At 48.3% G+C, this 15,047-nt stretch overlaps 1 protein-coding gene across 1 annotated transcript in view; it reads left to right on the forward strand.

Annotated features, from left to right (window-relative positions):
* The window catches only part of LOC120941786 (tyrosinase-like), a 36,053-nt gene that overhangs the window by 4,007 nt on the left and 16,999 nt on the right, over window positions 1-15,047 (forward strand). The window contains exons 2-3 of the mRNA XM_040355470.1: window positions 6,472-7,263; window positions 12,489-12,702. Coding sequence (XP_040211404.1) covers window positions 6,478-7,263; window positions 12,489-12,702 — 1,000 coding nt within the window. The 5' untranslated portion in view covers window positions 6,472-6,477. The remainder of the gene's footprint in view (window positions 1-6,471; window positions 7,264-12,488; window positions 12,703-15,047) is intronic.

The following is a 15,047-nucleotide window of genomic DNA, read 5'->3' on the forward strand; positions in this document are numbered from 1 at the left end:
GGATAGGGGTAGGGGGTAGGGGTAGGGGTAATGATAGGGGTAGGGGTAATAATAGGGGTAGGGATAGGGGTAGTGATAGGGGTAGGGGTAGGGGGTAGGGGTAATAATAGGGGTAGGGGTTCAGCAGTGATATAAAGTGGTCTTTAGACAAAACATTATTGAAGATAGTACGAACCTGTAACACTGCAATATCTTCCAGGGACTTGGAAGGTCGGGCCGTCCAATGGGGACCTTTCATTTTTTTATAGATGTTGGAGAGAAAATATCCCATAAATTTGTTTTAGCTTTCGGGACTTTTCATGTTTACTCATTTATCTAATATATTACAAAATGTATTTTATCAATGCCATAGCCTTCAATCTGAGTGGTGAACTGGGCACAGACAGAGGCGGCTCTCTAATTAGGCAAAGAAGGCTGTCGCCTAAGGCCTCGCGCTTTCATGGGCCTCGCCGCCGCCTAATTTTCCTGGTGTATGTGATAGAATGGGAGGGAATGTGTCCGCAAGCTGGCAGGGGGAGAGGGTGTGACGGAATATGACCGGACACCGCGGTGGTGAATCTCAACCCACTGATTCTACCTGTAAGTGAAAGATCAAACACCATTGTGTATACATTTTGGCAAGTCTCATTATGAAGAGTTTCTTTCCATACCACCACCCTGCCGTGTTCCTGCTGTGTCCCTGTCGTGTTCCTGCTGTGTCCCTGCTGTGTCCGTGTCGTGTTCCTGCCGTGTCCCTGCTGTGTCCCTGCCATGTCCCTGCCATGTCCCTGCTGTGTCCCTGCCGTGTTCCTGCTGTGTCCCTGCCATGTCCCTGCCATGTCCCTGCTGTGTCCCTGCCGTGTTCCTGCTGTGTCCCTGCCGTGTTCCTGTCGTGTTCCTGCCATGTTCCTGCTGTGTCCCTGTCTTGTCCCTGCTGTGTCCCTGCCGTGTTCCTGCTGTGTCCCTGTCGTGTCCCTGCTGTGTCCCTGCCGTGTCCCTGCCGTGTTCCTGCCGTGTCCCTGCTGTGTCCCTGCTGTGTCCCTGCCGTGTTCCTGCTGTGTCCCTGTCGTGTTCCTGCTGTGTCCCTGCTGTGTCCGTGTCGTGTTCCTGCCGTGTCCCTGCTGTGTCCCTGTCTTGTCCCTGCTGTGTCCCTGCCGTGTTCCTGCTGTGTCCCTGCTGTGTTCCTGCCGTGTTCCTGTCTTGTCCCTGCTGTGTTCCTGTCGTGTTCCTGCTGTGTCCCTGTTGTGTCCCTGTCTTGTCCCTCCTGTGTCCCTGCTGTGTCCCTGTCGTGTCCCTGCTATGTCCCACCTTACTGCAGTTCTTGCCGTTATGGTGGATTCTTCAATAAAATCTTCTTAGCAGGAAGCCACCTCAGATGACGATGATATATTCTTGGTACATTAACAAGCCCTATTTCTATTTCTATTTGTTAATCCATTGATATGGGGAACCCCTAAGTTGTCTTGTTGGCTGACATTGAGGGGTCTGAGTGGCCATTCAGAATACAATCTTTCCGAGATTAGAGTTCTGCCTTACTGGTCAATTTTCCAGTATTTTTGGAAATCATCCAGACACTGACTAGGGCTAGGATTGGCGTCCATAACCCTAACCCTAACACTAACCCTAACCCTAACCCTAACACTAACACTAACCCTAACCCTAACCCTAACCCTAACCCTAGGATTGGCGTCCATAACCCTAACCCTAACACTAACCCTAACACTAGCCCTAACCCTAACACTAACCCTAACACTAACCCTAACACTAACCCTAACACTAACCCTAACACTAACCCTAACACTAACCCTAAAACTAACCCTAACCCTAACCCTAGGGCTAGGATTGGCATCCATAACCCTAACCCTAACCCTAACACTAACCCTAACACTAGCCCTAACCCTAACACTAACCCTAACACTAACCCTAACACTAACCCTAACACTAACCCTAACACTAACCCTAACCCTAACCCTAACCCTAACACTAGGGCTAGGATTGGCGTCCATAACCCTAACCCTAACCCTAACACTAGGGCTAGGATTGGCGTCCATAACCCTAACCCTAACACTAACCCTAACACTAACCCTAACCCCATATAACCCTAACCCTAACCCTAACACTAGGGCTAAGATTGGCGTCCATAACCCTAACCCTAACACTAACCCTAACCCTAACCCTAACCCTAACCCTAACCCTGATTTGCATCCATAACCCTAACCCTAACCCTAACACTAACCCTAACCCCATATAACCCTAACCCTAACACTAACCCTAACCATAACACTAACCCCATATAACCCTAACACTAACCCTAACACTAACCCTAACCCTAACACTAACCCTAACACTAACCCTAACCCTAACACTAACCCTAACACTAACCCTAACCCTAACACTAACCCTAACACTAACCCTAACACTAACCCTAACACTAACCCTAACCCTAACACTAACCCTAACTATAACCCTAACCCTAACACTAACCCTAACACTAACCCTAACCCTAACACTAACCCTAACACTAGCCCTAACCCTAACACTAACCGTAACCCTAACACTAACCCTAACACTAACCCGAACCCTAACCCTAACACTAACCCTAACACTAACCCTAACACTAACCCTAACACTAACCCTAACCCTAACACTAACCCTAACACTAACCCTTACACTAACCCTAACCCTAATACTAACCCTAACCCTAACCCTAACACTAACCCTAACCCCATATAACCCTAACCCTAACACTAACCCTAACCATAACACTAACCCCATATAACCCTAACACTAACCCTAACCCTAACACTAACCCTAACACTAACCCTAACACTAACCCTAACACTAACCCTAACCCTAACACTAACCCTAACACTAACCCTAACACTAACCCTAACCCTAACACTAACCCTAACACTAGCCCTAACCCTAACACTAACCGTAACCCTAACACTAACCCTAACACTAACCCGAACCCTAACCCTAACACTAACCCTAACACTAACCCTAACCCTAACACTAACCCTAACCCTAACACTAACCCTAACACTAACCCTAACACTAACCCTAACACTAACCCTAACACTAACCCTAACCCTAATACTAACCCTAACCCTAACACTAACCCTAACCCTAACCCCATATAACCCTAACCCTAACACTAACCCTAACCCCATATAACCCTAACCCTAACCCTAACCCTAACACTAACCCTAACCCTAACACTAACCCTAACCCCATATAACACTAACCCTAACCCTAACCCTAACCCTAACCCTAACCCTAACCCTAACCCTAACCATAACACTAACTCTAACCCCATATAACCCTAACCCTAACCCTAACACTAACCCTAACCCTAACACTAACCCTAACACTAACCCTAACACTAACCCTAACACCAACCCTAACCCTAACACTAACCCTAACCCTAACACTAGCCCTAACCCTAACCCTAACACTAACCCTAACACTAACCCTAACCCTAACCCCAACCCTAACCCTAACCCTAACCCTAACCCTAACCCTAACACTAACCCTAACACTAACCCTAACACTAACACTAACCCTAACACTAACCCTAACACTAACCCTAACACTAACCCTAACACTAACCATAACCCTAACACTAACCATAACCCTAACACTAACCCTAACACTAACCCGAACCCTAACCCTAACACTAACCCTAACACTAACCCTAACACTAACACTAACCCTAACACTAACCCTAACCCTAACACTAACCCTAACACTAACCCTAACACTAACCATAACACTAACCCTAACCCTAACACTAACCCTAACCCTAACCCTAACACTAACCCTAACCCTAACCCTTATTGACATCCCTAACCCTAACCCTAACACTAACCCTAACCCCATATAACCCTAACCCTAACACTAACCCTAACCCTAACCCTAACACTAACCCTTACCATAACACTAACCCTAACCCTAACACTAACCCTAACCCTAACCCTAACACTAACCCTAACACTAACCCTAACCCTAACCCTAACACTAACCCTAACACTAACCCTAACCCTAACCCTAACCCTAACCCTAACCCTAAAATCCGAGCATTACTTACCGTTGTAGAGAGCGATCTTCTCCGTCGCTTCCGGGTATGGGCTGTGGGACTGGGCGTTCCTTCTTGATTGACAGGCTTCCGACGGTCGCATCCATCGCGTCACGAGTAGCCGAAAGAAGCCGAACGTCGGTGCGGCTCTATACTGCGCCTGCGCACCGACGTTCGGCTACTTTTGGAAAATCGTGACGCGATGGATGCGACCGTCGGAAGCCTCTCGGAAGACTGTCAATCAAGAAGGAACGCCCAGTCCTGCAGCCCATACCCGGAAGTGGCGGAGAAGATCGCTCTCTACAACGGTAAGTAAACCTCCGCTTTAAATGTGACAATCAGAGGTGTTCTGTCGCATTAGCAGCCATGTGAGGTCAGCAGGTTTGCCGCTGCTTTAAAAATGTAACATGTAAACAGTCCGTCGGATTTCCAAACACTGTAATTAAGCAAATAAGCTCAGTTTTGTGTTGAAAATAAGTGTGAAATGTAAAACTCAGATGGGTGTAACAAGATGTCCGCTTCCCCCTTCACACTCTATCATTACTGTGCAGGAGTGTGGGGTGTAACAAGATGGCGGCGACAGAACGTCACTTCCGGGGCATTCTGTGATGGGGAGCCGAATGTGACAAGACACCACCCCAAAAGAAAAAACACCAGCCGCCACTATTTGCACCGCTTCCGGTTTCTGGTGTCATTCAGTGGGAGGAACAACATCAGATCCTCTCCAGTCACATCCCTACCAGGCTCCCCGATTGGGATCCCCTTCCCCCGCCTGTACCGGTACTTTCACACAGGGGCGGTGTTGGCGTCAGTGGTGAAGTGACGCTAGTTTTAGTGGCGCTTTACCGTTGTTTAGCACTCCGGTTTTCCCACTGGGATGGCATGGGAGGCGTTTTCCAGGTGCTTTACAGGTGCTACTTTTAGCGCTAAAACACCTGAAAACGTGTGAAAGGAGTCTAAAAGTAAAACCGACGCTCAGATTACTTTTACATTGTAAGGAATCGTCTGCTGAAAAGATAGCGAGATCATGGTTGTAACCTTCACCTTGATCCCGGTATAACCGCTTCATTCTTAGGCTGTTTATAAACGGCTGAGGACAGGAAGTGGTTAACTATTAACACTTTGTGTTATTCAGATATAAGTGACGCTGCAATGCACAAGTTTAGTAGCGGCTGACCCTCTTCCCCCACTCTATATACCTGATGAATGGTACAAGCTATTGGCCTTCCTTTGGAGTTACTATTTGTATTAGAACGTCCCACACTCCGCTTGAGTGCTTCCATCATATACCGCTTCCTATCAGTCTGGATATGGATATTGGATATTCCAGCTGCTCACAACACACAACGAGACGAGACTTGTCTGTGTGCTGAACATGGAGTGTTTAATAGAACCAAGAATACAGCCTTATATACAGTTTAAAGAGGAGGTAACAGAACATAAATTAACATGAGCTAATTAACTAATCATTTACCCAGACGAGGTGACTCCGAGATATAACCTTTCAGGGTAGACATCCCGTCTCTTCGCTCACCTGCTATACAATCCACATTATCATAAGTGTAAACACAGGACATCTTCACACAATATCAGGGTCAATTAGCACAGAGAACAGACAGATGGCTGGAGGTGAGGGCATTAGCATCTAACAGTATGTGTCCCAACAGTATGAAAGAGTTGTTAAAGGTAATACCGCCACCCAGGTGTACTTCAGGTAAATGCAGGATACATTTCAGTAACCCCCGGAATTCCGTGAGAAATCACAATGAGACACAAGAAAGCATTTGAGTGTTCATTAGATCTCTAAAGTTTATTCTCTCAGAGGGACTTATATGCAGAAGAAAAATAGGATGGGCTGCATATTATTGCATATGTCTGTAGATTTCATACAAACTTAGTATTTTCTTATCAAGATTTAAACCAGCTGAATTTAGTTTTAACAATGGCTAAAAGATGACTTTGCTTATACAATCAGGCTGTTCCATGAATTTAACCACAATGACTCAGCAGAAGCAGGGTGTGACTCTATGCAAACTGTTAGCTAATGTACAGTAAGTATGTCAAAACACATATAGAGAAGTTAATTTCTACTTAAAAATAAAGTCAGTTATTTATACATTCTATTACAAGAGTCACTCTTACAATTAACCCGTTGAGTTCAGAATCAACAAACAGTAAATAGTTCTTTACAGATATCCAGGAATATATTGTGAATAATAATTACATAATAATCCCATCTCAGGTAGTCCAAGATATCATTCCTCAGTCATCCTATGCCCCTAGTGGACATAGGATGATTTTAGACATGAGAGGGTCCGGGGATGTCCCGGGTGAGCCTGTCACACTAATATTATCTGCCATTAGAGATACTTGTAGACTTTGACCCTTAGATAATCTTTGTCCTCCATCCATAGGAAGTCATGGTGATCCTCCTCGTCCTCCTGGCGTTCTGCCTCTCTGCTGTGGACGGACAGTTCCCACGAGTCTGCTCTACGGAAGCCGCCTTTCACACCAAGACTTGCTGTCCTCTTTGGAGGGACAAAAGCCTGTGCGGTTCTTTGTCAGGCCGAGGAAGATGTAGAAACTGGTCGACTTTATATGGAAATAAGATTCCCCTGAATAACGATGATCGTCTAGACTGGCCAAGGTACTACTATGAAAATACGTGTGAGTGCCATGGAAACTACAGCGGCTTTGACTGTGGAGACTGTAAATTTGGCCATCATGGAGAGAAATGTGACCGGAAAAAAGTGGTGGTGCGGCGGGAGCTCCGGGAACTGACCTTTCTAGAGCAGAAAAGATTATTCAGTTACTTGGCTCTAGCAAAGACCACCAAATGCAGTGACTTTGTTGTCCTGAGCACCGGAGACCGCTTCCACCGGGAGACTTACCGCTTTGTAGATGCCTCTCTCTATGATGTCTTTGTGTGGATGCATTATTATTCCATGAAAGCCATCCTTATAAATGGTACATTTAACCCTAATAAAAACTTTGCCCACCAAGGCCCAGCATTTCCAGGGTGGCATCGCCTCAATCTCCTCTTCCTGGAGAGACAAATTCAGCTGATGACGGGAGATGAAGATTTCGCTATTCCATATTATGACTGGCGGGGAGAGAAGAACTGCTCCATCTGTACAGATGAACTGCTGGGCACCAATGATGCTCAGGGGGTCCTAAACCCATATTCCCACTTCTCTTTCTGGAAGGTAAGTTGTCTGCCAACATACCTGCACTGTAATGGTGGAAGTTCATCCACAATCCAAATAATCACTAAAGAAGTTCCAGCCAAGATCGCAATGACAGCGCACTGCTCACTCCTTCCCAAAGCCACGCCCTCAACAAGTTTCACCTTCAACACAGCTTAATCATGGGGATAGTGACTACTGAAGAGGAAGAAGTTTAAAGTGATTGTAAACTTTTTTATTTTTTTATATAATAAACATGTGATACTTAGATAAGAGAGAGACTTAGGCACAGAGCAACCCCAATCCTCTATAGACACAGACAGCATGGCTCGGCCCCGCCACCTGCTACTGCAATGGTGCCCACTGCTATCAATCTTCCCTGTGATGAGGGTGGGAATGGAGAGCACCGCTGCTCTTGGGCACAAAGCTGGATGGAGAGTGGGTTCAGGTAAGTATAGGGGGGCTGGGGATCCTGCGGCACAGAGCTGTATGGAGAGCAGGCTCAGGTAAGTATAGGGGGGCTGAGGATCCCATGGCACAGAGCTGGATGGAGATCAGGCTCAGGTAAGTATAAGTATAGGGGGCTGGGGAACCTGCAGCACAGAGCTGGATGGAGATTGGGCTTTGGTAAGTATAGGGGGGCTGGGGATCCTGCAGCACAGAGCTGGATGGAGATCAGGCTTAGGTAAGTATAGGGGGCTGGGGATCCTGCAGCACAGAGCTGGATGGTGATCGGGCTCAGGTAAGTATAGGGGGGCTGGGGATCTTGCGGCACAGAGCCGGATGGAGATCAGACTCAGTTAAGTATAGGGGGGCTGAGGATCCCGCGGCACAGAGCTGGATGGAAATCAGGCTCGGGTAAGTATAGGGGGGCTGGGGATCCTGCAACACAGAGCTGGATGGAGATCGGGCTTTGGCAAGTATAGGGGAGGTGGGGATTCTGCAGCACAGTGCTGGATTGAAATCAGGCTCAGGTAAGTATAGGGGGGCTGGGGATCCTGCAGCACAGAGCTGGATGGAGATCGGGCTTTGGCAAGTATAGGGGGGCTGGGGATCCTGCAGCACAGAGATGGATGGAGATCGGGCTTTGGCAAGTATAGGGGGGCTGGGGATCCTGCAGCACAGAGATGGATGGAGATCGGGCTTTGGCAAGTATAGGGGGGCTGGGGATTCAGCGGCACAGAGCTGGATGGAGATCGGGCTCAGGTAAGTATAGGGGGCTGGGGATTGTGCGGCACAGAGCCGGATGGAGATCAGACTCAGGTAAGAATAGGGGGGCTGGGGATCCTGCAGCACAGAGCTGGATGGAAATCAGGCTCAGGTAATTATAGGGGGCTGGGGATCATGCAGCACAGAGCTGGATAGAGATCGGGCTTTGGCAAGTATAGGGGGGCTGGGGATCCTGCAGCACAGAGATGGACGGAGATCTGGCTTTGGTAAGTATAGGGGGGCTGGGGATCCTACGGCACAGAGCTGGATGGAGAACAGGCTCAGGTAAGGATAGGGGGGCTGGGGATCTTGTGGCACAGAGCTGGATGGAGATCGGGCTCAGGTAATTATAGGGAGGTGGGGATCCTGCAGCACAGAGCCGGAAGGAGATCAGACTCAGGTAAGTATAGGGGAGGTGGGGAACCTGCAGCACAGAGGCAGAGAAAGCATTAGGGTAATAAACCTTGAGCCTTTAGAACCACTTTATGTACTATCAGAGTGCTAAATTAGACACAGCCATGCCCCATCCTAAAACTGACCCTTAAAAATATTCAAGAAAGCTTGGGAGTAATATAATAATCTGCCGGTGTTCATGACTTAGCGCAAAGACGTAGACCAGGGGTGTCCAAACTTTTTTCAAAGAGGGCGTGATTGTATGAAGTGAACATGGGTGAGGGCCGATCATTTTGCCTGACATTTTTTGAACCATTAAAATAAATGCAAATCAACTAATACACGGCCCAACAAGAATTCTGTGTGTGGTCAGGAGTCTAAGGATGAGGATAATCCAAATCACCAGGGGGGCCGCATTAAACCGGAACGCGGGCCGCAATTGGCCCCCAGGCCGGACTTTGGACATACTTGACGTAGACCAATGGCTCAGCATCCTCAATGCATCCCACTTATAAAAATAATCTTTATTCAACAATAAAAGATTAAAAGTGTCAACCGCAAATAGGTAACAATACAAATAAAATCTTCCCTTGTGTAATAGTGATGTCCCATCCAACTGTTACATTGACGTCCATGTTCTGCATACAGATTCTCAATACTTGTTATCTAATTGTTGTGAGTGGTGTGTCCAGGGATCTGTCCAGGGATCTGTCCAGGGATCTGTCCTGGGCTCTTTCCTGGGCTATGTCCATGGATCTGTCCAGGGATCTGTCCAAAGATCTGTCCATGGATCTGTCCTGGGCTCTGTCCTGGGCTCTGTTCAGGGATCTGTCCAGGGATCTGTCCTGGGCTCTTTCCTGGGCTATGTCCATGGATCTGTCCAGGGATCTGTCCAAAGATCTGTCCATGGATCTGTCCTGGGCTCTGTCCAGAGATCTGTCCAGGGATCTGTCCAAAGATCTGTGCATGGATCTGTCCTGGGCTCTGTCCTGGGCTCTTTCCTGGGCTCTGTTCAGGGATCTGTCCAGGGATCTGTCCTGGGCTCTTTCCTGGGCTATGTCCATGGATCTGTCCAGGGATCTGTCCAAAGATCTGTCCATGGATCTGTCCTGGGCTCTGTCCTGGGCTCTGTCCAGAGATCTGTCCAGGGATCTGTCCAAAGATCTGTGCATGGATCTGTCCTGGGCTCTGTCCATGGATCTGTCCTGGGCTCTGTCCAAAGATCTGTCCATGGATCTGTCCTGGGCTCTGTCCTGGGCTCTGTTCAGGGATCTGTCCAGGGATCTGTCCTGGGCTCTGTCCAGGGATCTGTCCAGGGATCTGTCCTGGGCTCTTTCCTGGGCTCTGTCCAGGGATTTGTCCAGTAATCTGTCCTGGGCTCTGTCCAGGGATCTATCCAGGGATCTGTCCAGAGATCTGTCCATGGATCTGTCCTGGGCTCTGCCCAGGGATTTGTCCATTAATCTGTCCATGGATCTGTCCAGAGATCTGTCAATTAATCTGTCCATGGATCTGTCCAGAGATCTGTCCATGGATCTGTCCAGAGATCTGTCCATGGATCTGTCCTGGGCTCTGTCCAGTAATCTGTCCATGGATCTGTCCAGAGATCTGTCCATGGATCTGTCCAGGGATCTGTCCAGTAATCTGTCCTGGGCTCTGTCCAGGGATCTATCCAGGGATCTGTCCAGAGATCTGTCCATGGATCTGTCCTGGGCTCTGTCCAGGGATCTGTCCAGTAATCTGTCCATGGATCTGTCCAGAGATCTGTCCATGGATCTGTCCAGAGATCTGTCCATGGATCTGTCCTGGGCTCTGTCCAGGGATCTGTCCAGTAATCTGTCCATGGATCTGTCCAGAGATCTGTCCATGGATCTGTCCAGAGATCTGTCCAGAGATCTGTCCATGGATCTGTCCAGTAATCTCTCAAGTAATCTGTCCTGGGCTCTGTCCAGGGATCTGTCCAGGGATCTGTCCATGGATCTGTCCAGGGATATGTCCAGAGATCTGTCCAGTAATCTGTCCAGTAATCTGTCCAGGGATCTGTCCAGAGATCTGTCCATGGATCTGTCCTGGGCTCTGTCCAGGGATCTGTCCAGAGATCTGTTCATGGATCTGTCCTGGGCTCTGTCCAGTAATCTGTCCTGGGCTCTGTCCAGGGATCTGTCCAGTAATCTGTCCAGTAATCTGTCTAGAGATCTGTCCAGGGATCTGTCCAGTAATCTGTCGAGGGATCTGTCCAGGGCTCTGTCCAATAATCTGTCCATGGATCTGTCCTGGGCTCTGTCCAGTAATCTGTCTAGGGATCTGTCCAGGGATCTGTCCAGTAATCTATCCAGTAATCTGTCTAGGGATCTGTCCAGTAATCTGTCCAGAGATCTGTCCATGGATCTGTCCTGGGATCTGTCCAGGGATCTGTCCAGTAATCTGTTTAGGGATCTGCCCAGTAATCTGTCCAGGGCTGTCCTGGGATGGGGTATTTCTGTGTCTATTTATTCTGAGAGAACCTTCAGTAACCAATCTCCCCATGATTAAACCAACATGTTGGGGGCGTGGCTATTTGTGGAAGTGAGCGATGTGCTTTCATTGCAATGACTGGAGCAGAACATCTTTGGTGGGTGGCCCGTTATTTGAATGGTGGGCCTTGGCACCAAGCTGATCTCCAGGAGGATACAGGCTGGTCTGTGAGCGGTGAAGGGGGGAGGGGGACACTTTAGTCCAATATGAAGAAATTTACGAATACATTCTGTAACGGAATGACCCGTGACAAACAGAGACTTTTGAAGGATGGGGGGTACTCCTGTGCCAGCGTCACTAATAACTCTTGTGTCTAGGGTCACCCTGTGCCCCTTTTGGGCATAGGGTGACTGAGAAATATTAATTATAAATTACATGAGATGGGACATTACTGATAGTTCATATTGCAGGAGATATCGCAAAGTGTTGGTTTATTCTGACCCTACCGGCCAATAGAATGACTCTTTCAATGGTTAGCCCAGGCTATTGAGTTGTTAAATGAGGCTGGCTCCTGAAAGGCCTCTCATTGGGTGATAACACTGTGTAAAGCCTATTGAAGCTCAGATGTGTGAATACCTTTCTGTCGGAGACGGACCGTCTGTCTAAAGATGTGGATTGAGGGGAAATCATTGTGTGATGGTGTTTTGTTTGAATTCTGTTGATAAAGGAATGTGACTTCTCAGGTGTAGTGATTAGGTCATGTTAGTTATAGACCGGCGCCGAAGTGTCTCTCTAAAATCTGTATGGAAGCCCCCAGTGTGTGATGAGGGGGGTGGAGAGTTCTTTGTTCCTGTGATTACTGTAATATGTTGTAGTGTTTATATAAGCAAGCTAAGATACCATACGGGGTCTTACATTTTGACCAGAGAACAGAGCTGTGCTTGTCTCGTTATTCTGGGAAATTGGATGTCTGCTGGATTGTGGAGTGTCAGATGAGCTGTCATGACTGATGGAAGGGAAATCGTAAACGGTGGTGACCGTTACACATTCTATAAATCATCTGAACTCGTTTCCTCAAACCCTTATCAGAACTCTGGGAAATGTTCTCTAAGAAATGGGTGGAAAAGCTCAGCACCTGGTGCCTGAAATGCGGAGATCATTTGATGAAATGTCTGGAACTTTCTTTGTAGGCGATCTGCAGCGGGTTTAATTTCCCCGATGAATATTGTCCATTGGCCGATTATGAACAGAAAATGGAGAGAGTCCATAGGAAGCCCGGAGCCACGCCCTCTGCGCCCAACCTGCCCTCCTTCCAAGACGTGGAGAACATCCTGAAACTCAGCAGCTTTGACACCCCGCCGTACAACGACACGTCCCGACTCAGCTTCAGAAACGCCCTGGAAGGTGAGTTCAGACGCTTCTTGTCAGTAAATGTTGAATGAAATGCCCTGGAAGGTGAGTTCAGACGCTTCTTGTCAGTAAATGTCAAATGAAACACCATGGAAGGCGAGTTCAGACGCTTCTTGTCAGTAAATGTCAAATGAAACACCATGGAAGGCGAGTTCAGATGCTTCTTGTCAGTAAATTTTGTATGAAACACCCTGGAAGGTGAGATCAGACGGTTCTTGTCAGTAAATGTTGAATGAAACGCCCTGGAAGGTGAGTTCAGACGGTTCTTGTCAGTAAATGTCAAATGAAACACCATGGAAGGCGAGTTCAGACGCTTCTTGTCAGTAAATGTCAAATGAAACACCATGGAAGGCGAGTTCAGATGCTTCTTGTCAGTAAATTTTGTATGAAACACCCTGGAAGGTGAGATCAGACGGTTCTTGTCAGTAAATGTTGAATGAAACGCCCTGGAAGGTGAGTTCAGACGGTTCTTGTCAGTAAATGTCGAATGAAACGCCCTGGAAGGTGAGTTCAGACAGTTCTTGTCAGTAAATGTTGAATGAAACGCCCTGGAAGGTGAGTTCAGACGGTTCTTGTCAGTAAATGTCGAATGAAACGCCCTGGAAGGTGAGTTCAGATGGTTCTTGTCAGTAAATGTCAAATGAAAAGACCTGATAGAAAAATATAAGCTGCTGGGTGGACGTCCTGGTCAGAGGAGGAAGGAGGAGGGATATCTGTGAACTAGAACTCGGCTAATGGTCAGCAATTGGTAGACAGGGGCCCATTTCATGTCAGCCGGGTCCTAATAGACACAATTTTCCTCTGGAGTCCAAACGTCAGAAGAAAGTGATCGAAATTCTCTTCAGATATCTTTTTCCTAAATCTTCCAGCTGTGTTTGTTTGGCTGATCAGGCTGGTTGTGGCCGACCCTTCCGTAGATAACATAATCCTGTGGTTGCACCTACTCTGTACCCAACCACCACACCTACTCTGTACCCAATCACCACCTCCACACCTACTCTGTACCCAACCATCACCTCCACACCTACTCTGTACCCAACCACCACCACCACACCTACTCTGTACCCAACCACCATCTCCACACCTACTCTGTACCCAACCACCACCTCCACATCTACTCTGTACCCAACCACCACCTCCACACCTACTCTGTACCCAACCACCACACCTACTCTGTACCCAACTACCACACCTACTCTGTACCCAACCACCACACCTACTCTGTACCCAACCACCACACCTACTCTGTACCCAACCACCACCTCCACACCTACTCTGTACCCTACCACCACACCTACTCTGTATCCAACCACCACCTCCACACCTACTCTGTACCCAACCACCTCCACACCTACTCTGTACCCAACTACCACCACCACACCTACTCTGTACCCAACCACCACACCTACTCTGTACCCAACCACCACCTCCACATCTACTCTGTACCCAACCACCACCTCCACATCTACTCTGTACCCAACCACCACACCTACTCTGTACCCAACCACCACCTCCACATCTACTCTGTACCCAACCACCACACCTACTCTGTACCCAACCACCACACCTACTCTGTACCCAACCACCACATCCACACCTACTCTGTACCCAACCACCTCCTCCACATCTACTCTGTACCCAACCACCTCCTCCACATCTACTCTGTACCCAACCACCACACCTACTCTGTACCCAACCACCACCTCCACACCTACTCTGTACCCAACCACCTCCTCCACATCTACTCTGTACCCACTACCACCTCCACATCTACTCTGTACCCAACCACCACCTCCACATCTACTCTGTACCCAACCACCACACCTACTCTGTACCCAACCACCACCACCACACCTACTCTGTACCCAAACACCACCTCCACATCTACTCTGTACCCATCCACCTCCACACCTACTCTGTACCCAACCACCACCTCCATACCTACTCTGTACCCATCCACCATCACACCTACTCTGTACCCAACCACCACCTCCACACCTACTCTGTACCCAACCACCAGCTCCACACCTACTCTGTACCCAACCACCTCCACACCTACTCTGTACCCAACCACCACCTCCACATCTACTCTGTACCCAACCACCACCACCACACCTACTCTGTACCCAACCACCACCACCACACCTACTCTGTACCCAACCACCACCTCCACATCTACTCTGTACCCATCCACCTCCACACCTACTCTGTACCCAACCACCACCTCCATACCTACTCTGTACCCATCCACCACCACACCTACTCTGTACCCAACCACCACCACCACCACTCCTACTCTGTACCCAACCACCACCTCCACATCTACTCTGTACCCAACC

This window comes from Rana temporaria, chromosome 5 (assembly GCF_905171775.1).
Source record: "Rana temporaria chromosome 5, aRanTem1.1, whole genome shotgun sequence".
Lineage (NCBI taxonomy): Eukaryota > Metazoa > Chordata > Amphibia > Anura > Ranidae > Rana > Rana temporaria.